Consider the following 26,626-nt stretch of genomic DNA (forward strand, 5'->3'; position numbering starts at 1 on the left):
TAGCAACACTAATATCAGACAAAATAGCCTTTAAAACAAAGACTATAACAAGAGACAAAGAAAGGCATTACACAACGATAAAGGGATCAACCCAACAAGAGGATATAGCAATTTCAAATATCTATGCACCCAACATTGGAGAACCTAAATACATAAAGCAAATATTAACGGACATAAAGAGAGAAATTGATGATGATAATAATAGCGGGGGACTTTAACATCCTACTTGCATCAGAGGATAGATCAGGGAGGCAGAAAATCACTAAAGCTACTTTAAAACAGTGTGTTTTTAGGTGAGCAAATTTCATCTCTGACTCATATACTTAAATATTTTTGGCAAGAAGCCTTTTGCATAAACAGCCCAATGGTATATTTCAGGTCAACCTCTGTCCAAATTAAGACAAATGTGAAATTATTTTAAGCCTGTTCAACATTAGCCCAACTCCTGGACATCTGGAAGAACGTGGGAGGCTAGCACTCTCAATAAATGCAGTGAAGTAACTGATGAGTACAGAGAAGCAGAGCAAACACCAGCTTCCAGGATAAAGCAGATCGGGGACTGAAGGCAAGGACAGCAGTGAGAAAAACAAAGGAGACTCCCAGACTATGCATATAGACAATTGTCCCCCACTGCTTCAATGCCCCAAATGGAAAAAATACCTCTTCTACTTCACAGCGGCTTTTCACTCACCGCTGATGATCTCACTGGGCCTTCCGAGTCACGCTGTGTGCAAGTCCTTTACAGGAGAGGCACGTGAAGCAGAGGTTATGTGTTCAAACGTCACAGCTGGGTCCTGACCAAAATCATAAGAATTTGGATCCCTGGGGTGCCTGGGTGGCTCAGTCGGTGAAGCATCTGCCTTGGGCTCAGGTCATGGTCCCAGGGTCCTGGGATCCAGCCCTGCATCGGGCTCCTTGTTCAGTGCGGAGTCTGCTTTTCCCTCTCCCTCTGCCCTGCCCCCTGCTTGTTCTCCCTCTCTTTCAAATAAATAAATTAAATAAAAAATCTTAAAAAAAAAAATTTGTATCCCTGGCTCCAAACTACCATAAAATTTCAGAATTGACGGAGCTGGGAAACAACAACAACAACAACAAAAAACCCTTAATGATCACCAGTCTAACCCAAACATTTTACAAAGGAGGAAACAGGTAAGGAGACAGAGAGGTGACATGATCACAGTTTCCCTAGAACAGCTCTCTCCGATCACATGATCACAGCTGGAAGTCCCCTAGACCTAGAAGGGAGAAGGAGAAAGGCATGGCTCCTGGTGCTGCTGGCCTCTGAGGGAACTGACAGGGTCTCTTTGCGCCTTGTAATTCTCTGGCATATGGAACTTTTTTGGGGGAGGTGGTGGGGGTGGGGGAGATGGGAGATGGGATAAATATTCGAATCAAGGAGGCAGCTGGAAAAGTCTTTTGCGCCAGCTAGAGTGAGAGGCTGTTTCTGGCGTGGTTCGGGTGACGGTATGGGGGGCCTCCACCGTGGTCCCTGGCTGGCCTGCTTTCCTCTGGCTGTTCTTGGGGGGCTTCTCTGACAGGGGTGGGACCTCGCGTCCCAGAGTAGCTTCTCTGTTGTTGGACTTTTGCTCTCCTTGCTGTCAAGGGCCCCCAGATACCCTAGGCCAGTCTTGCCTGCTTCTAACTCCTGCCACGCTGATGTGGTTGTGAATACAGCTGGTGTTCTAGGAAGTGGGACTAGGAATTATTGGGAATGAAGGGGTTCTCTAGCCAAATAACTTTGGAAACACTGGGTTAAAGAAAATAAAAATATATCTTGACTGCACAACTTCTCAGAGTCTTAAGTCAGATCATGATTTAGCTCGAAGGGTAAGATACTGTTTGCAGGAACTCCTAAACTTACTTAACTGGGGGACCCTCCCTTAATTTTGTTGGGGAACATTTTGTGGTACTAGTGTTCTATGAAACATGCTTTTAGAAAAAGGCAATGTAATGAGGTGCAAGGCCTTGCTGCATTTCCTTGCTTTTCCCAGTCCGACCTGCTTAGAGCCCCGGATCAGGTTCTCATTTTAGCTCAATCTTCCTGAAATAATTTTCCCTCTGGCAAACCCCCACCGCCTTTTTGTAACACTTTCTCAAGCTCTTTCTCTGTTTCGAAATCCATCTTGAGTTGCCTTGGACCTTCACTGACAACTGGGATCCCCTCCAAGGCACAGCACCTTCTCAACCCATGGCTTCATCTCCCTCCCCTCTCTTTTCTTTGTGCCTCTTTTGTAAAATAGAAAATGTGAGTCATACGCAAAGGGACGGGCTTGATCCAGCATTCTTAGTAGCAACCCCCAAACCTGTCATGAGACAACTACTATCATGTACACGCACACTTCCCAGTGGGAAACAGGGAAACTATGAAGCAGGAGGCATGTGGATATTTGTCTGACTCTCTTCTGGCAGCGGGAGTAAGAGACCTTTTTTTTTTCTTTCTTTCTTATCTGCCAATTGCCCCAGATCAGTTAGCAGGTAACACTGGCTTAAGTTAATGCACAGTGAAAGTTCAGCATCTTGCTATTGGTCCAACTGATAACTTTGTTTCAGGGCGGTATTTCCAGCGGCCCCGCTTGCTTTCCTTTTGTCCGCATTCCCTACAGGAGCTCGGAGAAACTGTGTTTCTCTGTGGGTGCCACAGGCCCTAAGCTGAAAGGATGATGAGGCCCTGGGCCGTCTGAGACGACTGCTTGTTCCCTTAGAACAGCTCTCTCTGTCAGAAGCTGCCGGAGAACATGCTTTCCCAGGTGTGCATTAGATGCACCTGGAGGCCTTAGGACACCATGGCTGGGCCCCACCCACACAGTTTCTGGATTCCTTGGGTCTGGGATCAGTTGGAGAATCTGCATTTCTAACGAGTTGCCAGGTGCTGCTGAGGGCGCAGGAACCACAGTTCAGGAGCTACTGCTTTAAGGGAAACTTCCCCCACCCCGCCCTTTCTGGCATTTATCATGAAACCCTCGAGAAACAAGTACTTTTCTAGGTGGGAATTTGGGAACAAGGAGCCTTATGACCATACTTCACTCCCAAGTTTTTAACGTTCCAGTTGTTTTGATGGCATGTGGTCTTCTAATTCATGGGTCTAGTGATTGCAGCATTAAATCTTCTGGGTGATTTCACACATGGAAGAGAGTTCGATGGCAGTGAGAAGAAAGGGGGAAGAGGGAAGGGATGGTGTAATTCTTTTGGTCTGGCTAGCATGAGCTGTTTTTCCCTCGGTTTGGAAAAGCTTATCCCACAAGTTTCCCCCTCATCTTTAGTCAGGTTTGGCTCAGAAGCAACAAGATGCAGAAGGAAAAACATGGCTTTGGAGTCAAAGTGATGGGGGTTTAAATACCAATCTCTGCCACAAGCTGTGTGACTTTGGCAAAGTCACTTAACCTCTCTGAACCTGTCTAGGATACTGAGCTAATGGCGCCCACATTGAAGGTTATTGAAAAGACAAAATGAGACAAGATATATAAAGCATCTAAAATGGTGTGGGGTGTAGAGGATGCACTCAGCACAAGCTGATTTGTCCTTTTCCCCTTCCCTTTGCAGGGAAGATGGAGGTCAGAGCTTCAAAGTGCTGCTCTTTTTTGTTGGCTGTAGACACTGTCTCTTGCCTTCTGCCAGGTTAGGGAAGCCTATATGTCGGGGAATGAGGGGCTTTCCTTTTAGAATATTTACCTCATCCTCTAGAGTTTAATGGAGAATTTGCAGGGAAGGAAGATAATCTTACAATTTCAAATCCTCCTAAATATGGGAGTCTTGGTTGACTATGTTTTTATGTGTTGATGGTGTAACGGAGCTGCCAGCATGATATTTGTTAGAAGTGGTGTATTTAGAAAGAGAGACAGAGTCATTCTTCCCTAGGCTGTTTAGGGAAGACTACATCCCAGTTTTGGGAAGGACACTCTGTAAGAGGGGCCTTGGCAAACTGAAATCAGAGGAAAAAGAGACATAAATCCGTATGATAGGGGAATGACTGATAGAAGTAAGGATTTTTGCCAGGGCAAAAAGGAGTATTTGTTGGCTAAAAGAGAGAATTTCATAAGGACATAATGATGTCTGTCTTCAGACTTGGCTGTGGAACGTGAGATTTCTGTGGATTCAGTAAGTCCTATAGCTAGGATGGGGGTTATCTGTTGCCAATTACAACTCTCCAGTCAATGCAAAGAAGGACTTTCCTAATAAATTGTCCCAAAATGAATTATGTATGTTGTCTTTGGTGGTGATAAGCTTCCTGTCCCTGGTGGCAATCGGGCAGAAGGTAGATGACTGGGTCCTGAGCCCCGGATTGAGACAGGGTAGGGAGAGGAAGGGGAAGATGAACTAGATACCTCTGAGGTCTCCTTTTACCCAAAAGTTCCGTGATTCTACAGCCCTGCTCTAAATTGAACGTCTGCTGCTTAGAAGTAAGGTGGAAATCTACAAACTGGTACTGAATGATCAGTTAAGACCACTCTTCCCAGTATCTGATGAACATTTTTTGTATTTTTTTCAAAAAGTTTAAACATCATCCCCTCAACACACACATAAGGGATGCTTTAAAAACCTGAGTGTTAGAACCTCAGGGACCCAGAGGACTTTCCTTAACTCCATTCCTTCTGTCTGGTGCCTAGAATGGCCCAGGCTTTGTAAGTAGCAAATACAGCACCTCTTGTTTACTCGCTTTTATTTCCATGTGGCGGGGGTGGGGGTGGGGTTCAAATATGTTTTTTTTCTTTTTTAAATTTTTTATTTTAGTATAGTTGAATCAAATATGCTTTTTTGTTTAAAAAAAAAAAGTATCCAGTAATAAAGCTGCTCATGTGTAGGAGCTGTATTCAGAGCAGAACTGTGCAAATCTGGCCAGCGGTGGGCCAAAGGAGGGACAGGGGTGGCCTGCAGGAGTGGGTGCTCTTTCTTGTTTCCCCATCTGACTTCACTTTTAATGAAACTTTTCTGTCTTCATACCTCCCTCTTGTGTTCTTATTTATCGCCTTTCCCTACTTTGATGGGGGGAAAAAAATCCTACCCCTTTAATTTTGCAGAAGAGCTTAGCTGACTGACCCGCAGGGTCACCTCCTGGCATGTCGTGTGCAACCACAGCAGAGTGGCAATAGCCCTAAGTGCGTGTGTATTAATGGCTCAGCCTGGAAGGTTCCTAAGTGTTTGCTGCATGCCAACTTGTGCCTCCCCACCCGGCTGAACATTAGCTACTGTCTCGTAAAATCCAAAAAAAGTGTGGAGGTCACCTCCCAGAGGCCATCGAGTGAACCTCCTTCCCAGGGCAGTTGTGCTCCCTCCCCTCCCCAGCAGCACCCCTGCTAGATGCCAGTTCAGTTCCCAGGATGGGAAGGTAAGGTCTCTCTGAGTCAGACATTCCATCTGTGGATTGCTCTACTTGTAAAAAGTTCTCCCTATTCTGAGTCAGAATCTGAGTCACTATAGAGTTTACTCAGTGATCCTGGGTCAGCTCCCTGGGACTACTCAGTAAAAAGCTATTGTCATCCACAAAGGTTTGAAGATGGTTCCCTGTATCCCTTTGGTCATCTCTCCCTCTGGCCCCACCCCCACCTGTTGGTTCGTCTCACCTGCAAATCAAACATATCTGGCTCCTTTGAGTATTCCTCATGTGATATAATTTCCCCATCTTACTCAGGTGAGTCACCCTCCTAGGTGTGCTGGAGTTTGGCAACATCACTTTAAAAGATGGCAATGTCCTTTAGAGAGGCAGTAGAGAGTAGTGGTTAAGACCAAGACCGCTGGAGCCAGGCTGCTTGGGTCTGGATCCTGACTCTCTACTTGCAAGTTATGTGATCCTGGGCAAGCGTACGGGGTCTGGGTGTTCCCAGCTAGGCGTCTGAGCTCCCCACGGCCCCGGGTAAGTCTGTGCCTACATTTGTCTGTCGTGGAAATGAAAAGTGCAAGCTCTGGGCAGCGTCTGCTGCTGATCTTCTGCAGGGGGGTGTACTTGGGAAGGAGAGAGGGATGGAGGCCTGATTCTCCAGCCTTCCTGCTGCCTGTGGGGAAAGGGAGGTTCAGTGGTGGGGGGTTTCAATCACCCTCTGTGCTGTTCTCTTTCTAAGTGCCTGGGCTGGAGCTGTGAAGCTGGTCTGGATGTTCCTTTTTAGCTCGTCCTCCTTCCCACCTCCACATTACAGAACGGTGCTTCCTACAATCACCTCTGCAGGCCTGAGTTGTGTGCCTAGTTTGCAAAGCAAATGATGCCAGCCAGTCTGGGAGAGGATGCTCCATGGCCATTCAGCATCGAAGAGCAGGACAGAGCAGTGGCTGGGCAGGTGGGTCACCACAGAGCTTAATGGATACAGTGTTCAAGCATAAAGCAGGCTCCATCCACCCACACTGTCGTGCACTCCTCTGCATCGGATGAGTGACTCCAGGGGTAACTGGTTCTCTCACTGAAAAGAGGAGAGTGGGGGCTCCCACCATGTACAAGAGCGTAGATGAACCACTTGCTAGACGAGTCCTTCCTACGCATGGAAGGATCAGGCCCTGTCCCTGCCATAATTCACAAAATTAAAAATTCACTGTCACAGGACTGCCAATGAATGAGTACAGGATTCAATGAAAACGTTCCGGCACAAGATTGTGAAGATGGCTGCGCACAACTCTGTGAATGTTAAAAGCCACTGAATTGTACACTTGAAAGGATAAATGTCATGGAATGTGAATTATATCACTAAAGCTATTATTTTACTTTTTTTAGGTAGGCTCCACACCCAGCATGGAGCCCAGCGTGGGGCTTGAACTCACGACCCTGCAATCAAGACCTGAGCTGAGATCGGACTTTACTTAGCTTAACCGACTGCGTCACCCAGGTGCCCCTAAAGTTGTTATTTTAAAGAACAAAGCCAGGTGGCCAGCTCACAGGTCACAGTTTGTTGACCCCTGAAAGAGCTCAACTAGTTCTCCCATTTTACCGTTGAGCAAACTGATACCTAAAGAGGAAGAAAACTAACATCTGCTGAATAGCAATTATGTGCTAAATAGTGGGCATTTTCATATAAATTATCATATGCAATATCTGGTTGTTTGGAACAAAAGCAATACAATGAAAAACATATGTAAAACAAGGAATACGATGCTCTGGGCACAGGAGATGTTCAAATTATAATGATAATAATGTGTTTATTGAGTATTTAACCAAAAAGGAACAAGAAAAACAACAACTTGACCAACAGTGGGTCTATTTACCATTATGCCATTTATACATAAAGGATGGGCTTGATTTTTTTTAACTGTGTAACTGCTTTAAAAAAAAAAAAGTTGGCATTGTGCACGTCACAGAAGGCTTGAGAAGCCTACAGAGCAGGCCACCATCCACTAAAACATACAGAACTGGCTTTGTCTGGGGGCATCCAAAGGAGCCATTTATGGCAGAACACTCCAGCTTATGGATGCAGCCAGGGTTTTAGTACTTTACCTAGAGAGGCCTCTGCAGTGAGCAGAGACCCACATGGCTGCTCTAGGTAAGATAGCTCCACATGAAGACAAAAAGACATAGCTCCTAGACTCATCAAAGATAGGACGAACCCTTCCCCTATGACAATGCTCAGCACATTCCAGCCTGCCGATGTTCAGTCTGCTGGGGACAGCAAAGCATCGATACCTTCCATACTTGCGGGGAACCTGGAAGAGGAGGGGCCAGCTGGTAAACCCGGGGGATTCCAGGGCAAGCAAGTCACGTCTCAGGCCCACAGGGGCAACTTCAGGAACGGTAGCTCTGCACTATGGGGTGAGGAGGAGGAGCTAAGAAAGGAATATTCACACCTGCTTCCTAGCTTGGCCCAGGCACTTAGGAAATAAGTTGTAGTTCCCTAGGTTTTACGAAACATAACGGTAAGAACTATAGAAATGCCAACAAGGGGAGCCCACCATCTTTGCCAAAAAACCACAGAACTTTTTCTTTGCACTTCCAACTTCGTAACAGAGCATCATCAAAAAAAATGACAGCTCCCCCGGCCCCTATAGGCAAAAAAAAAATGACCTCAGGAAATAAAAAAGCATGTGTATGTGTGCATTCATGTGGGGAGTAGTGATTAGAACAAGTAAAAATGAGGAAAGTGTTAGTGCCAGATAAATCTTTATTAAGGAAGACTGTTCCTGGAACACGAAATCAAAGATGGGAAACAGAATTCATTTTGTCATATAGAAGTAACATTACAAATGCTGTTTTATATTCTATAGTATTGTTAGAACCATCCAGCTACACAAAAAATTCAAATGGCTTGGGAATGTATTTGATAACAGCCATGAATCAACCACATTGCACTCAAGACTGTGGAAGGCAATTTGGTGGTATGCATCAGATGCATTAAAAAGTGCGTGTCCTTTTGACCCAATATTGGACTTCCAGAAATTGAATCCCCAAATTTCCAGGACTCATAGGGCAGTCACACAGTGGAATACAGTGCAGCCGTTAAAAACCAGGTAGAGAGGAGGGAGTCCAAGATGGCAGCTCAGGAAGAACCTGAACTCACCTCCTCTTGAGCCACATATGGATCTACAGCTGCATATGGATCATTTCTCCCTGAAAAAGATCTCAAAACTAGACGAACTGCTTCTCTTCAGCAAAGGATAAAAGGACCACATCAAAATGGGTGGCAGAGGCAGAGATATGGTCTTGCCAAAAACCTCTCACACACACCCCAGCCATGTGGTGACCCACAAAAAGGAAGCCTCTCACCAGTCCAGCATCTCTCTGAGAGCCCCTGGGATCCACGCCAGAGAGATGAGCCCCCCAAAACACCTGTCTTAGAAAAGCAAGGGGCTGACATCCAAGGCACCCAAAATGCTATAAGAAACTGAGATTCCCCTTTAAAGGTCTTGCAGGCAGTCCTATTCACCCCAGTGAATGATCCAGTGCAAAAGCAATTTAAAAAGCACCGGTCTATATGTAAAGGAGATTCATTTGCTGGTCTGGGGGTTTCTGCTGGAGGAGCAGGAGACAGTTGGGGCTCTCTCTAGAGACAAAGCACCAGCAGATGCTATTTGGGTACTCTCCACCTACTACTTCAGGCAGGCCTGTTCAGACACAACACCCTCCCCAGCCCCACTGGGAGGTGGGGGGGAAGGGTGAGGAGGGCACAGTCCCAGCACGGTCCCATTGCCCTGCTGAGGCCAGAGGGCACAGGCGGCTGCAGAGCCACCCTGCTCCCTAGCTGGGGTAGATAGGCACAAATGTTCATGGCATTCTCTCACTCCTTTGCTAAAGTCAGCAGCACAAGTGGTAACACACTCTCCCACACCCTGACTGGGGCTGGTGACTTTGAGTGGTTATGGCTTTCTCCAGCCCCCATCCTGGGGCTGGCGAGCCCAGTGCAGACAAGGCACTCTCCAGCAGCATGGCTGAAGCCCTCAGGTGTGCACAGTTGCGCCATTGTCCTACTACGTTTCTGAAGCCAGACAGTGGGCCCCACCCCTGTGCTCTCCAGCTGCCCTGCTAAAGTCAGCGCACACAAACCGCACAGGGGATACCCCTTGTCTGCCTGGCCCTGGTGGCCAAGGGGGCTGGCTTTCCTGAGCTCCAAGGGACTATAACCAAGTTATAAATTCTAAGACAGTTCCCGGCAGGCCAACACCTTGTGCAGGCACAGCCCAGACAGCAGACTGAAACACATACCCAGTCTTCCTGTGAAAAAGGCCTATTTACTTATCCTAGAGCTACAGCCTGAGGGACAGGCTTCAGGTTTCCCACATTGCAGGAGGCTACTGAGGCACTCCCAGGGAACATAAGCAGGGAGACACCATTCCTGCACAACCCTTGGCCTTGCTACAGCTTGACAAGACTTCCCAGAAAGGAGTTTGTATATTCATCTGGAGCCCCGAGTTTTGCAACTGTCACCCAGGGGACACCTCCGGATCCCCCAACCTGGAGGCTGGCAGGGATTTGACTGCAGCCCCACAGGACTATATATACATATACATATTCTTTAAAAGCATTTAAAAGCTGCTGCCTGAGGGTCTGGCTTCCAGTAGGCCTGAAACTTGGTGCTAAATGAGATTCTTTCCCTTGTAACATTGACAGGTCTTGACATACCCTCAACAACAGGGGCATATCAAGAATAAATCAGGTTGTTTGGACAATCACAAAAGTTCAGGAGACAACCAAGAACTAGTGCAAAGTTGAACTATAAGGTTCATCATCTATACAAGGCCACTGCTTCAAGAACTGGGAGAGGTAGCTGTTTTGCCTAATGCATTGAAACAAACGCAGGGAGTCAGACAAAGTGAGGAAACAGAAATATGTTCCAAAAGAAAGAACAAGATAAAATCTCGGGAAAAGACCTCTGTAACGATCAGAGATAAGTAATCAAACTGGTGAAGAATTCAAATGATCATAAAGATGCTCACTGAATTTGGGAGAAGAATGGCGGAACTCAGTGAGAACTTCAACAAAGAGATAGGAAATGTTTTTAAAGTACCAAACAGAAGTCACAGTGCTAAAGAATACAAAAACTGAGCTGAAAAATACATGAGAGGGGTTCAACAGTAGTCTGGATGAAGCAGAAGAATGCATCAGCGAGCTGGAAGACAAAGCATTGGAATTCACCCAGACAGAGCAGCAAAAAGAAAGAAGAGTTTCAGAGGCAGCTGGCTGGCTCAGTTGGTTGGGCATCCAACTCTTGATTTTGGCTCAGGTCATGGTCTCAGGGTTGTGAGATCGAGCCCCATGTCAAGCCCAGCATTGAGCCATGCGTCAGGCTCCACACTCAGTGGGGAGTCTGCTTGAGATTCTCTCCCTGTCCCTCCACCCCTCCACTCTCTCTCTCTCTCTCCCTAAATAAATAAAATCTTAAAAGATAAAAGAATTGTAAAAATGGAGATTAAGTTAAGAGACCTATAGGACAACATCAGGCAGAATAACATTCACATTTTAAGGGTCCCAGAAGAAGAGAAAAAGAAAGGGGCAGAAATCTTATCTGCCAAAACTCCCCAACCTGGGGGGAGAAAACAGACATCCAGGTCCAGGAAGCCCAGAGAGTTCCATATGAAATGAACCCAAAGAGATCCACACCGAGGCACATTATAATTAAAATGTCATAAATTAAAGAGAGAATCTTAAAAGTATCAAGAGAAAAGCAACTTGTTATATACAAGGGAAACTGCACAAGGCTATGAACAGACTTTTCAGCAACTTCCAACCCACAAATATTCTACCTGGCAAGGTTATCATTCAGAAGTGAAGAAGAGAGAAAGTTTTCCAGATAAGCAAAAGCTAAAAGAATTCATCACCACTAAACCAGCCTTATAAGAAATGTTAAAGGGACTTCTTCTAAACTAAAAAGAAATGGCACTAATTAACAACAAAAAAATGCAAAAGTAACAATCTCACTGGAAAAGGTAAATATATAATAAAGATAGTGATTAAATCACTTATAAAGCCAGTGTGAAGGTTAAAAGACAAAAGTAGTAGAATTAACTAAAATGACATTAGTTATAAGATATATAAAATAAAAAGAGGTTAAGTGTAATGTCAAACACATAAAAACCTTGGGGGCAAAAATGGAGACTTTTGGAATGTATTCAAATTCAAGTTGCTATCAACCTAAAGTAGACTGTTATATACATAGTATGTTCTATGTAAACCTTGTGGTAACCACAAAGCAAAACTTATAGTAATACATAAAATAAAATGAGAAAGGAATCTAAACATAACACTAAAGACATTATACCACAAGGGAAGAGAGAAAAAGGAGCACAGAGAAACTACAAAAACAACCAGAAAACAATTAACAAAATGGCAATGATTACATATCTATCGATAAGTACTTTAAATGTCAATGAACTAAATTCTCCAGTCAAAAGACATAGAGTGGCTGAATGGATAAAAAAGAAAAAAACACAACAACAAGACCCATCTATATGCTGCCTATACAGAAGAGACTCACTTCAGAAGTAAGGACACACACAGACTGAAAGTGAAGGAATGGAAAAATATATTTCATGCAAATGGAAACCAAGACAAAGCTGGTGTAGCTAACTTATATATAACAAAATAGACTTTAAAACAAAGACTGTAATAAAAGTCAAAGAAAGGCATTATGTAATGATAAAGAGGTTAACCCATCAAAAAGATACATTTATAAATATATATGTACCCAACATAGGAACATCAAAATATATTATAAGCAAATATTAACAGACATAGAAGAGGAAATCAACAGCAATACAATAATAGCAGGGGACTTTAGCACCCTACTTATATCAATGGATAGATTGTCCAGACAGAAAATGACACATTAGACCATATGGACTTATAGATATACATAGAACAGTCCATCCAAAAGCAGCAGAATATACATTCTTCTCAAGTGCCCACGGAACATTCCCTATGATAGATCACATGTTAGGCCACAAAACAAATCTCAATAAACTGAAGAAAATAAAATCATTTCAAGCATCTTTTCTGACCACAATGTTATGAAACTAAGAATCACTTACAAGAAGAAAACTGGAAAAACCACAAACACTTGGAAATTAAACAACATGCTACTGAAAAACTACCAGAAAAAAAATCAAAGAAGAAATCAAAAAATACCTAGAGACAAATTAAAACAGAAAAATGACATAGCAAAATCTATGGATGTAGCTATAATGGTTCTAAGAGGAAAGTTCATAGAAATACAGGCCTACCTCAAGAAACAAGAAAAATCTCAAATAAACAATCTAACTTTACACCTAAAGGAACTAGGAAAAGAAGAACAAATGAAACCCAAGGGTAGTATAAGGAAGAAGATAAGAGCAGAAATAAATAAAATAGAGAATAAAAAGACAATAGAAAAGATCAATGAAACCAAGAGCTGGTTCTTTGAAAAGATAAATAAAATTGACAAACCTTCAGCTAGACTCACCAAGAAAATAAAAAAGAAAGAGCTCAAATACAATAAAAAGTGAAAGAGAAGTTACAACATATACCATAGAAATACAAAGGATTATAAGAGAATACTATGAATAATTACATACCAAGAAATTGGGCAAACTAGAAGAAAGGGATAATTTCCAAAAACATACAATCTTCTAAAGCTGAATCAAGAAGAAATTGAAAATCTGAATAGACTGATCACTAGTAAGGATACTGAAGCTAAATCTTCCCCAAAAGCAAAAGTCCAGGACCAGATGGCTTCACTGGTGAATTCTATCAAGCATTCAAAGAAGATTTAATACCTACCCTTCTTCTTAAACTCTTCCAAAAAGTTGAAGAGGAGGGAACACTCCCAAACTCATTTTAAGAAGCCAGCATCACTGGTGCCTGGATGGCTCAGTTGGTTAAACGTCTGCCTTTTGCTCAAGTCATGATCCCAGGGTCCTAGGATCAAGTCATCCCGCATAGGGCTCCCTGCTCAGTGGGGAGTCTGCTTCTCCCTCTCCCTCTGCCCCTCCTCCCCACTCATTTTCTCTCTCTCTCTCAAATAAATAAATAAAAATCTTTTAAAAAATAAAGAAGAAGCCAGCATCACCCTGATACCAAAACCAGACAAGGACAACAACAAAAGAAAATTAAAGGTCAATATCCCTGAAGAACATAGATATAAAACTCCTCAACAAAATATCAGCAAACCAAACTCAACAATACATTAAAGGATCATACACCATGATCAAATGGGATTTACTCCAAGGATGCAAGGATAGTTCAATATCCACAAATCAATCAAAGTGATATATCACATTAACAAAATGAAAGATAAAAATGATATGATCATCTCAACAGATGCAGAAAAAGTATTTGGCAAAATTTGACATCCATTTATGGTTAAAACTTCTCAACAAAGTGGATATAGAGTGAATGTACCTCCACATAATAAAGGCCATATATGACAAACCCAATGCTAATATTATTCTCAATGATGAAAAGCTGAAAACTTCTAAGATCAGGAACAAGACAAGGAGCCTCACCCTCCCCACTTTTATTCAACATAGTATTGGAAATCCTAGCCACAGCAATTAGGCAAGGAAAAGAAATAAAGTTCATCTAAATAGGAAAAGAAGAAGTAAAACATTCACTATTTGCAGATGACATGATACTGTACAGAGGGAACCCTAAAGATTCCACCAAAAAAGCTGTTAGAACTAATAAATGGGTCTGTAAAGTTGCAGGATACAAGATTAATATACAAAAATCTGTTGTGTTTCTATACACTAATAATAAAATATCAGAAAGGGAAATCAAGAAAACAATCCTATTTACAATTGCATCAAAAAGAATAAATATTTATGAATAAACTTAACCAAGGAGGTGAAAGACCTATACGTTGAAAACTATAAGACATTAAAGAAAGAAATTGAGAAAGACACAAATAAATGCAAAGATATTTTTGTGTTCATGGATTAGAAGAATTAATATTGTTAAAATGTCCACATTGTGATGAGCACTGGGTGTTTTACTTAACTAATGAATCATTGAACACTACATCAAAGACTTAGAAAGAAATAATTAATTTTTTAAAATCCAGAAAAAAATTTAAAAAAGAAATAAAATCTAAAGATAAATAAAATGTCCACACTACCCAAAACAATCTATAGACTCAGTGCAATTCCCATCAAAATTCCAATAGCATTTTTAATAGAACTAGAACAAATAATTCTAAAATTGTATGGAACCACAAAGCCCCTTAATAGCCAAAGCAATCTTGAGAAAGAACAAAGGTAGAGGTATCACACTCCCAGATTTCAAACTATACTACAAAGCTGTAGTAATCAAAATAGTACAGTATTAGTATTCAAACAGACACACAAACCAATGGACCAGAATCAAGAGCCCAGAAATAAACCCACGCCTATATGGTCAATTAATATATGACAAAGGATGGAAGACTATACAATGGGGAAATGACAGTCTCTTCAATAAATGGTGTTGGGAAAACCGGACAGCCACATGCAAAAGAACAAAACTGGACCACTGTTTTACACCATACCCCAAAATAAACTAAAAATGGATTATTTTTATTTTTTAATTTATTTTAGAGAGGTAGAGAGAGGAGGAGGAGGGGCAGAGGGAGAGGGGGAGAGAGAATCTTAAGCAGGCTCCATACCCGGTACAGAGCCCGATGTGGGGCTCAATCTCAGGACCCTGAGATCATGACCCAAGCCAAAATTAAGAGTTGGAAGCTTAACCAACTGAACCACTCAGGTGCCCCAAACTCAAAATGAATTAAACACTTGAATGTAAGACCTGAAACCATAAAACCCCTAGAAGAAAACATAGGCAATAAGCTCCTTGATATCAATCTTAGCAATTTTTTTTTTAATCTGGCTCCAAAGGCAAGAGGAACAAAAGCAAAAATAAACAAAACAAATGGGACTACATCAACCCAAAAAGCTTCTGCACAGAGAAGGAAAACATCAACCAAATGAAAAGGCAACCTATATATTCAATAAGGGGTTAATAACCAAATATATAAAGAACAACAACTTAATAACAAAAACCAAACAATCCAGTTTAAAAATGTGCAGAGGATCTGAATAGACATTTTTCCAAAGAAGACATACAGATGGCCAACAAGCACATGAAAAGATGTTCGATATCACTAATTGTCAGGGAAATGCAAATCAAAACCACAATGAGATATCACCTTCCACCTGTCAGAATGGCTAGTATCAAAAGGATAAGAAATAACAAGTCTTAGCAAGCATGTGAAGAAAAGAGAATCCTCGTGCTCTGTTGGTGGTAATGTAACTGGTGCATGACTATAGAAACAATATGGAGGCTCCTCAAAAAATTAAAAATAGAATTACCATACGATCCAATAATTCCACTTCTGGGTATTATCTAAAGAAAATGAAAGTACTAATTCACAAAGATATAAGCACCCCTATGTCCACTGCAGCATTATTTACAATAACCAAGATATGGAAACAATCTAAGGGTCCAACAATGGATAAAGAAGACATGGTGTTTGTGTGTATGTGTGTGTGTGTGTGTGTATGCAATGGAATATTACTCAACCATAAAAAGAATAAAATCTTGCCATTTGTAACAACACAGATGGATCTTGAGAGCTATGTTATGTGGAGTAAGTCAGAGAAAGACAAATACTGCATGATTTCACTTGTATGTAGAATCTAAAAAACAAAACAAACAAACAAAACAAAGCCCAGATACAGAGAACAGACTGGTAGTTGCCAGAGGGGAGGGGTTGGTGGATGTGAAAAAGATCAAGGGAACCAGAAGTACAAACTTCCAATTGTAAAATAAATGAGTCATGAGGATGTAATGTAGAGCACAGAGAATGTAATCAGTTTATTATATTAAATTTGTATGGTGACAGATGGTAACTAGACTTATTGAGGTGATCATTTCACAATGTGTACCAAAGTTGAATCACTATGTTGTACACCCAAAACTAATATAACATTGTATCTCAGTTATACTTCAACAAAATTCTTAAAATTAGGTAGATTTATATGTAACATGAAAATAAATCCACAATGTAACTAGTTTAAGAAAATGGTATTAAAGGGGCACCTGGATGGTTCAGTTCGTTAAGCGTCTGCCCTCGGCTCAGGTCATGATCCCAGGGTCCTGGGATCGAGTCCCGCATCGGGCTCCCTGCTCAGTGGGGAGCCTGCTTCTCCCTCTGCTTGTGCTTGAGCCTGCCACTCCACCCAACCCCACTTGTGCTCGCTTTCTCTCTCTCTCTCTGACAAATAAATAAAATCTTTAAAATAAATAAATAAATAAATAAAATTGTATTAGTTATTAATCTTTTAAATAGAAAATGTTATTAGAAGATATGTATTATATGATTTTTGTCCTAAATAATGATAAGTATATAAAGGGAAAAAACTGGAGGGTTAGAGACTCAACAGTTGTTCTTTCTTTTTTTTTTTTTTAAGATTTTATTTATTTATTTGACAGAGAGAGATAGAGAGCGCGCACACAAGTAGGGGGAGCGGCAGACAGAAGGAGAGGGAGAAGCAGGCTTCCCGCCGAGCAGGGAGCCCGATGCGGGGCTCGATCCCAGGACCCTGGGATGACGACCTGAGGTGAAGGCAGACGTTTAACTGACTGAGCCACCAGGCGCCCCAACTGTTGCTTTTTCAAGGAGATAAGATCATCGGCTCTACCTTTCTACCTTAAATACTTCTGCATTATCAGAATTCCTTTTTTACAAAGCATGTATAACTTTTCTATTTAGAACAAAATGAAAATAGTTCTCTTTTTAATTATTTGATGAATTAAGTCCCTAACATACCTACATACAGCCACTACGTAAAATGAGCCTCTGTAACACATCGTTTTACTAGCTGCAGAGTGCAGCAGCTATGAATTGAGTATAAATTATGCTTAATTTGTTTAAGTAATTCTCCATTACTGGATATTTAGATTGTTTCCAAATTTTTGCTACTATAAGCAGAACTTAGATGGAAATCCATGGGGCTAAGTATTTGTACATATTCTTAATGTTTCCTTAGAATAAATTCCTAGAAGTGGAAGGGTAGGCACAAGATGTGGGCACATCTAAGGACTTTTGACCCATATTGCAAAATTATCCCACAAAATGTCAATGCCAATTTACTTTCCAAACTGTAATGTGGGAGGGTAGCTTTTTCCCTTTAGAAATTCTCAATAGTTAGTAATATTCAACCCTGAATATTACTATCTTTTCTCCAATTTTTAACAATTTGGTAAGCAAAATGACATTTTTTTAGTTTGTATTTCCTTAATTATTAAGGATAATGTCATGACTCATATTCACTTATTGGCTATTTGTTACTACCGTGTGATCTGCTGGTTGGTATCTCTTGCCTGCTTTTCTACTCGGATCTTCTTTCTGGTGTGTAAGAATTCTTCATATTTTAGCCCTTTGTCATTAAGGCTAATAAGTGTCCTTTGTCTTTTAGTTTTGGTTAAGGTTTTATGTTCAGAAACTTTTTTAAAAAGATTTATTTATTTTAAAGAGAGAGAGCGTAGGGAGGAGGGGCAGAGAGGACGGAAAGAATCCAGAGCAGACTCCCCGATGAGCGCAGAGCCTGCTGTGGGGCTTGATCTCACGACCCTGAGATCCTGACCTGAGCTGAAATCAAGAGTCAGACACTTAACCAACTGAGCCACCCAGGTGCCCCTGTTCAGAAACTTCTAATTGGTATAAATTTTTTCAACAATAAAATGTACTTGGAATTCCAAATTACTGACTTGTAAATGGGCATTTGAAATACAACCATGTGTATTAGCCACTTTATCCCTGGTTTTCATATCTTTTCAACGAAAGCTCCTTGAAGGCACAAGTCCTGACATTTCTTGAACCTTCCATGGCAACTAGCACACAGCCCAGAACAGAACTCCAAAATGCTGGAGATGAAAACAATACTGTGTCTGGGATTTGCTTTGAAACAGTCCAGTTTGGGGTGGGAGATGAAAACAAGACAGAGATCAAACAGAATCAGTCACACGTTAGTAATTGTTAAAGCTGGGTAACGGGTACATGGAGTTCATTATACTATTATTTCTTTTTGTATATTTGAAGATTTCTGTAATCAAAAGGATTCTTTTTTCTTCTTCTTTTTTTTTTTCCTTTATGGATTGGCCACTAGCATCACGGTGAGGACTTCTGGAATAACAATGGTGATGAATATGAATTACACAAACATCAAGGCCACTTTTTATAGCATAAAAACGTTAAAAGCCCAGCCCTTGAAATTAGGTAGGGCTGGGTACAAACCCTTTCTAGTGTAAGTGACCTTGAACCAGTTTTTCAACCTCTCTGAAACTTAGTTTTCCTTTATAAATAAGGGTATTAATAACTACCTCAAAGGGTTCCAGTGAAGATTAACGGCTCTAAAACTTGGTGCCTCGCACCAAGCAGCACTCCGCAGAGTAGCCATCATTATTACTCAGTGATGCACCAGCTTGACAGGCTCCAGCCAACATTTCCTGGTGGTGTTAATCCAATACCCTTCCACTACAGCTGAGCTTTCAGTTAATCGGTTTGGGCAGCAATCTGACAACTGCTTGGCAGAGGACTTGGCAGAACAGATGTCAGGAATTACGTTCCTGACACCAGAAGAGAAAACAGATAAGGCCATAGGAAAGGACAAAGCGCTTAACTCCCAACCTGACTCAGCAGGTCCCCAGAGAGCCTGAACTCCACATTCCAAGGATGCAGTCAAGAACAAGAGTGATGACAACAGCGGGTCATTCAAAACTTTGACCAGACACTATCATCACCTGGGGAGCTTAAAATAACACAGTGTCTGGGGCCCACTCCCAGCCTTTGGGGTGTAGACTAGGTATCAAGGTTTTTCAAAGTCGCACGTGACCTAATGCGCACCACCCTGCTGTGTGGGTTGGGGTTCGGGCTGGGGAGGGAAGAGGACAGGGCAAACAAAGAAGAGAACAGAGACCACCGCATCCCATGTGAACCCCATTAAAACCAGCCCACTCATGTGGTCCCAAGCTGTGTCCCATGCCAAACAAATCCAGTCCTATTTAAGGTCCCCTTGCTCCCTCCATAAACTTCAAGAGCCCATTACCATGTAATAATTCACAGGGCTAAAATATGGTAATAATGTCAGGATGCGTGCCTATCAATATTCTAAAGAATATTAAAGTAACACAGCTGGTCTCTGGATGCTGGTCTTAGAAAACAAAACAAAAAAGTCCGGCTAAGCGATAGTGGAGGCTGGGGGAGGGAGAAAGCACTCTGTCTCACAGCCTTCAGGCAGCCTGTCCCTGTTACTGAAGCACACTCAAAGAGGCAGGATCCTTTCGTGAAGTTATTGCAGCGTCTTTGATCAAGGGAAAAAGCACATCCATTTCAATCACTGTAACGGGGATGAGCGAGCGGGCTGTCGGGCCGCCGGCCGCCCACCACGGCGAGCCAGCCTCAGGCTTGCAGACACATGGCAGTGCTTAGCGTGTCAAACAAACGAAGGGGCTCTTGACTGTCTATCCAACCTCTGCTGAACCTCAGGGGCCCCCTCATTTAGCAATTCTGCCCGGATTAATCTGGAAGTTCCTTTGCCGGCAAACACCACCTGGTCAGGACCGGCCTCGCCGAAACCAAAGCTGACCTGTCTGTCACGAGGCGGAAGGCACTTCAGAACCAGAAGGGCAGGAGTCAACCTTCTCACAAGCAACACACGGAGGTGACACAATTGTAGAGAAAGGGAAAAATGACGGCCATCAACTTCACCTCCTCCCTACGACTTCTATTCCCCACCCCCGCCCCGTTCTCGGCCCCAAACTAAGTTGAGAGAGGTCTGATTTTCTCCCCTACACGTGATTTCTCAGCAGTGCAGTTTCAAACATATACACAAACATCCCCTGCCTTCTTTTCACCAGAATACATAATAAATAAAAAATGGAGGAGGGGAAGGTTCAAGAAAAGGTTTTACTTTCCTTAAGCGACATCATCCATAACATCTTGGGAAGATGTGAGGAGTAGCACCAGAGTCGATATGGGGATAATGCTGATGAAAATGCAGGATATTTAAATAGCATCTATGTGTTCCAAGTGTTGTTCATGCACGAACGCATTTAAATCCTCACCACAGCCCCATGAGATAAGCTATAGTAATACTCCTATTTAATAACAATCATAACAATAGTAACATATAATAATATGTATAACGTAATGACTATGATTATGTATGATAATGATGGCAATCATAACCTCGTGCTACCTGTGTTTTAGAAACAGTTGTGCCAACTTCAACGTGGCCAACATTACTTTTACACAAAGCACTAACCAGAAGACCATGCAGGATGAGAGGTGGGACTGCCCAAAAGGCAATTTTTAAACCTGAGTGCATGCATACACGTGCATGCATGCACATGCATGTGTGTGTACACACACACACACACGCACACACTCCAAGAATCATGGTACAATGTGTACTCAAAGGGAGCCCTGCTTCGTTCAAGCACTAGGGGTAGGAAGAAGGGGAGTGCAGAAGGGGTAGAAATAAACAGTGAAGGGATTACCAGGGTTGCCCTTGGAAACTGGCAGGGATAAGAAAAATAATCAGCCTGCATTTGACAGAAGAGAAAAACGGAGACAGCCAGCAGGGAGGACGGGGACCAAGCAATGCCGGTTTCCTGGCTCGGACTTCCATGCCCCTTTTCAGGACCCACTGCCAGCTGGCAAGGGATGGCATGGGGGGCCCAGGAGGGGGAGTGCAGGCACCAGAAGGTAGCACAGGGGGGTGTCAAAGAGCCCTCAGCAGTTTCCCAGAAAGCAAAGGCTCTGAGGGGCCCTCCCACTCTCAAGCACCTCCCCTCGGCCTCAGTCCAGGAAATGGATCTGAGAGACTTGGCCAAGGCCTCACCTGGGTAAAGGAGCCGTCTTCGCTGCACTCCGGGACAAACACCGCCTCCTGCGGCTTCTTGGCTTGCTCCAGGGCCTGAGCCCGCTCCAGGCGACACTTGCTCTGACCAGCGTCTATAAGAGGAGAGGAGGCGCGAGGTTCATACTCCGCTTGAATCCACACTGGAGCCATGAGACAAAATGGCTGCCCAGTACTAGGAAAGCTGAGGGAAAACCTCTCTGCAGATGGGTGAGCCCCCATACCTCCAACTGGCTTTTCCACCAACACAAGGGCAGTGGCTGGTACGTGATGCTCAGCCACACCTTCCTCTTAGTGTTATTCTTTGAAAAGTTGGGGAGGTGCATTTATACCAGATTCTGCTTATGTTTTTTTTTTTCTCCCAAGTACCCTTAGCGCCTCCCATGGGAAAAAAAAGTCCCACCTCTATTACTTTTCACCGGGCTTATTGAAAAAATTGCAAGCCCAAGGGGTCTCAAAGATGTTTTAGAGTTCCAGAATTGCAAGCACTTTCTTTGGAAGATCAGAAGCTCTAGGGCAGCCTGTTTCGTCTCACACAATTCCTACAACAGCTCTAAGCAGCCCAGGGATCGCTAACGCAAATATCTACAGGGCAGAGGAACGTGATATAAATTAGGGAGCTGAACCAGGTGTGCAAAGAGTGGCACTCAGCTTGGAGGTACCACAATTAGAGAACAGCCCTCCCCCCCAAAGGAGGAAGCTGCCACCCACGTCTAGCCATGTGTTTCCCTGTGGAATACTGGAACACAAACCTAATACGAGCTTCCAATTATTTATGAGAAGTACAAAAATCCAGATTTTTATGTTGAATCTCTCCATTTTTAAATGTTGTCTCAAATGTTTTTAATATTTTTAAACATCTGAGCAGCCCAAACAAAATACATCTGTTGGCCAACAATTTGGAAACCCTCCTTATTCAGGAGCCAACAATAACGTCTTGCTATTTTAAGCATCTCCATTTACAAAAATAAAAAATAAAAATAAATAGCTCTAGCCAGATAGCAGCCCATCTCTCTAAGCCCTAGCCTGGTGGCAGTGTTTGAAAGACATAATCGAGCTCATTCCTTCGGGTAGGCCCGTTCTCCCTCCCCTCTTCCCCAATGGGGAAACACAAGGAACATAACTAACAGACTCATTCTCAGCCTCCCCCACGGACAGCGCCCCATGCAGGGCACAGTGGTGCCTGGGAGCCTCCTCTCTGCTGGGTGGATGTGCACACACTCACCTTTGCATCTGCCTCGATGTACCACACCCAGGGTCGGGTCTCTGCACTTGGCTCGCTGGTACTCACACATGGACTCATAGGACCTACCGTCGGAGGCACAGATGGGTTTGGGTTGAGTCCTGGAGCAGTGGAGGTTGCACTGAGGGTCACGGTCGCTTATGAGGAACTAGGTTGGAGAAAAGTGAAAGGGTGTCGAGGTTACTTTTAAGAAAAGTAGGGGTGAATCCATGTCTCACAATACTGGTTTGCCTGGGGGAGCAAGTCCAGAATAAACCCAGTTATTAAACCCTAGAAGTGGAATGGAGCCACCAAGTCTAACCAAGGAAAGCATCCCGTGCTAAATAAATAATTCACAGGCAGGATCTCCTTAATCCTCGCAACAGCCCTATGAAATAGGAACTATTTGTTTCGCAGATAAAGAAACTCCAGCCAGAAAGAGGTAACTGGTCCAACGTTACACAGCTATAAGTGATGGATCTGAACCTAGATCAGTCAGAAGTCAAATCAAAGCTTTTACCACCAGGATATTCAGCCTCTCCATCCTTGCACGTGGCCACATGACCCTGTTTGGGTACTTCCCCAAATCAGGAACTCACTAGCAATCTCTACATTCCATCTTTGGAGAGTTTAATTTATTAGAAAGTAGTTTGGAGACCCAACTCGATCACCCTTCAATTTCTGCCTACTGCTCTCTGGCAAAATACAAGTGATTTTCTATGAGAAAGGGATTTCCTGATTTAAGAAGATAATAATCATCAAATTGGGAAATACTGGGTTAAACAGGTTTTTTTTTTTTAAGATTTTATTGATTTATTTATTTGAGAGAGAGAGAGAAAAAAAACAGCATGAGAGGGGGGAGGGTCAGAGGGAGAAGCAGGCTCCCCACTGAGCCGGCAGCCCGATGCGGGACTCCATCCCGGGACTCCGGGATCATGACCTGAGCCGAAGGCAGTCGCTTAACCGACTGAGCCACCAGGCGCCCTGATGGTTTCTTTACTGCAGGACTTCTCAGACATCTTTGGTACGTTCTTACGCATCATTATAGCAGCAAATTGCGTGCTACTCCTCCCATTTTGCTAATTCCCTCCCCTTGAATCTGGACTAGCCTCAGCAATTTGACCAATAACATGCTGTGGAAATGAGGTTTTGGGACTTGTGAGCTTTACGGTTTCCTCCCAGGCCTGTTGCAACACTCACTCTGGGGGAACTCAGCCACCACGCAGGAAGCCAAACAACCCCGAGACCACCACACTATGAGGAAGCCCAAGCTAGCCTGTGACAGAACCATGGGCAGAGATGCCCAACCAACCCAGGCACGGAGACCAGTGAGTGAAGAAGCCATTCGATGAGTCCACCCCCCACTATCATCTGATCGCAGCTACCGGATAAAAATAAGTAATTGCCTGAGACACCCCAAGTGAGAATTGCCCAGCTGAGCCCAGTCAACCCATGGAGCTGTAAGGGACAATAAATTGTTGTGCTAAGCCATCCAGTTTTATGGTATCTTGTTACACAGCAAGAGATAAGCAGATCAAGGGGCATGTAGGATGATGCATCTCCCACTTACTTATTAGACCATGAACCCTTTTGTCAGTGAACCCCTGTTAGCAACTATAGGATATAGCTGGAAAATAATTGGATCACACAGTAATCCATGAACTTCTGTTGAATGACCCGTGATTAGGCTGCATGGGCCTTGAGAGCTGGAGCCATGCTTATCCACCCCTAAATAGCAGAGTTGTAGGTCCACTCAAGGCTCTCTACCAGTACAAGTTGACAGAATGCATATCCCACAATAATGCACGGCAATGTCATGGGCACACCTGGCTATTGGTGATACTTGAGTTGACTGAATAATCACGCCAAGCTCATAGGGTTTAGGGAAGGTGTGAGTACAACCCCTGTTTCAGATGTATCTTGAGGCCCTTTGTGCAAAGCAAATAAATGAGAACTTGACCCTTTTCCAGAACAGCAGAGGGAGTCTGGGGGCAGCATCACCCCCTTCAAGGGAGCACTAGGAACACCCCCCCCCCCCATACTGGCCAAATTCCCAGAGTGTCCAAGCCCATCCACTAGCACACAGACTGCCTCCCAACTATAAAACCAGTCCCTTCCACTACCCTGACCTCACACCTGGGTGCTGGCTGCTCAGCACAGGGAGGGAGCAGCTGAGGGCTGAAACCATGCTGGCCTCCCAGGACAGTGCAACTTGTCTTCCCTGGAGACCCTCGGGGCTCCCACAGGCACGGTTCAACCTGAGTCCTGCCCACGGCCAGAGGGAAATGTCCTGATAGTGTCTCATAATAGAGTCTAGTGTTCTGGGATTGAAGCCAATACTAGAGAGAGCCATATGCAGAGGAAGCCCACTACCTCCCAGGCTGCCACACAGAGGGAAGAGTTTAAGCTCACTAGATAGCGGCCAGGGGTGGTATCATCCACACCTCAACCCTGCATGGCATCCCCAGCCTCACTCCCCTCAGGCTGCCCCTGCTTTAAACCCTAGAGCAGTGTCCCATCACCCTGGGGACTTTCACACGGTCTCCTAGGCCTGGCAGAATCTGACCCTGGGGCCCCTTCCCTGGCCTCAGCTCTTACGGCCTCGTCCCCACCTTGCTCACCACTGCTCAGGTACACTGGCCTGCTTTCCATTTCCCAAATGAGCTACATGTGTTCCTCCCTCCAGGCCTTTGGACACACTGTTCCTTCTCCCTCCCCTCCCACCCCTACTTCAGATTTTGGCTCATATCATCTCTTTTAGGAGGCTTTCCCTGACTCTCACAGATGAGCACAGGTCCCCTATAATACCCTCTCACACCTCACTTTTCCTTCACGGCACTTAACGGTTTATGATGATGAACTATATGATCTGATTAACAATGGAATCCCCAACTCTGAAACCTGCAAAGACAAGGAGAATGTCTATCTTGCCTGTGAATACATCCCCAGCATCTAGAACAAAGCTGGGACACTCCAGCATTTGAAGGATGAATATGATCTTGTAGCAGCATCTCCCACATGGCATTACCTCCAGACCAGCTGGTGCAATGTGATAGGTCCGGCCTGTGGGCTCCTGCCACCCCAGGAGGTCACTGGGCCATGCTCCCACCCCCTGTCCCCCCTACATTACATGGTGGGCAGAGGTCTTCCACAGCTTCCTGCCCCGGCTCCACCTCAAAATTTAAGTTGTCTCTGAGATTGAGAGGTGGGTCTTTTCTCTCCTATCCCACCCGGACCTCTATGCCACTCCAGGCCTCCCCATCTACCACCAACGGTGCACCATGGAAAACTTGGAACGCAAAAGTCCAGCTGAATGAGGCGGGCTTGGGAAGCCCTGGCCACAGGCTCCTGAATGGGCACAGGACACAGGTGGCTGCAACCAGCAAAGCTGGCCTCAAACGTCTCTCTTCCTCCCTCTGTGCGGCCCTCCCAGACCCATTCCTAACTTGTCTGTGGCCTAGAAATGCAGCCAGACCTGGCTCTGTAATTTCGCCTGGTGAAGAGCCAGCCCCCAGCCAGAGGTGGCATTGGTATCCTCCCGCCCAGGCTTCCAGGCCAACCTGTGACCCCAAGACTGTACGAGAGCAGGTCAAGTCGCTGTTGTTATCACATGACTGTTTTCTCACCTGTGGATCCACGCACTACTTACCTGAAGTGACACCTGCTCGTAAGACCTACCTTGTTAGGTTATTTTGCCGTGGGAATCAGCAGGGGCCAAGGAGAAACATGCCCTTTTTTTTCTCATGATCACACAAGGACAGAACTATCTGTAACTTCTAATGCCTGGGAAAACCAAGGAACTCATCCTTGGTGACAAAGGGATTTGGGTGGCCAGACCTTAAGTCTGAAGAACAATAATAATAAAAGCTGATAGTTAGGTATTACTTATGATACGTTAACTAATTTCACCCTACGAGGCAGGGTAAGTTACAATCCTCATTTTTACAGATGAAGAAACCAAAGCCCGGTGACCCCTCCAAGCATGTATGTGTGAGTGCTGGATCCAACACCCACAGCCTGGCTCAGAGCTCTGCTTCCAGCTACACCAAAACCGCCTTTTTCATGATTACAGAGCAAGGCTGCAAGTAGGAGCTCTGACCCAGTTGCAAAACGGGATTCCCGAAGTCA

The 26,626-nt window shown here is 44.0% G+C and overlaps 1 protein-coding gene across 2 annotated transcripts in view; it reads right to left on the reverse strand.

The window, feature by feature from the left end:
* Nucleotides 1-26,626, reverse strand: part of SMOC1 (SPARC related modular calcium binding 1) — a 150,057-nt gene that overhangs the window by 59,518 nt on the left and 63,913 nt on the right. For both annotated transcript variants that reach the window (XM_021679530.1, XM_021679531.1), the window contains exons 2-3: nucleotides 22,502-22,667; nucleotides 21,259-21,371 (exon numbers count right to left, since the gene is read on the reverse strand). In XM_021679530.1, the coding sequence (XP_021535205.1) occupies nucleotides 21,259-21,371; nucleotides 22,502-22,667 (279 nt within the window). The remainder of the gene's footprint in view (nucleotides 1-21,258; nucleotides 21,372-22,501; nucleotides 22,668-26,626) is intronic.

Source organism: Neomonachus schauinslandi, chromosome 9 (genome assembly GCF_002201575.2).
Source record: "Neomonachus schauinslandi chromosome 9, ASM220157v2, whole genome shotgun sequence".
Taxonomy (NCBI): domain Eukaryota; kingdom Metazoa; phylum Chordata; class Mammalia; order Carnivora; family Phocidae; genus Neomonachus; species Neomonachus schauinslandi.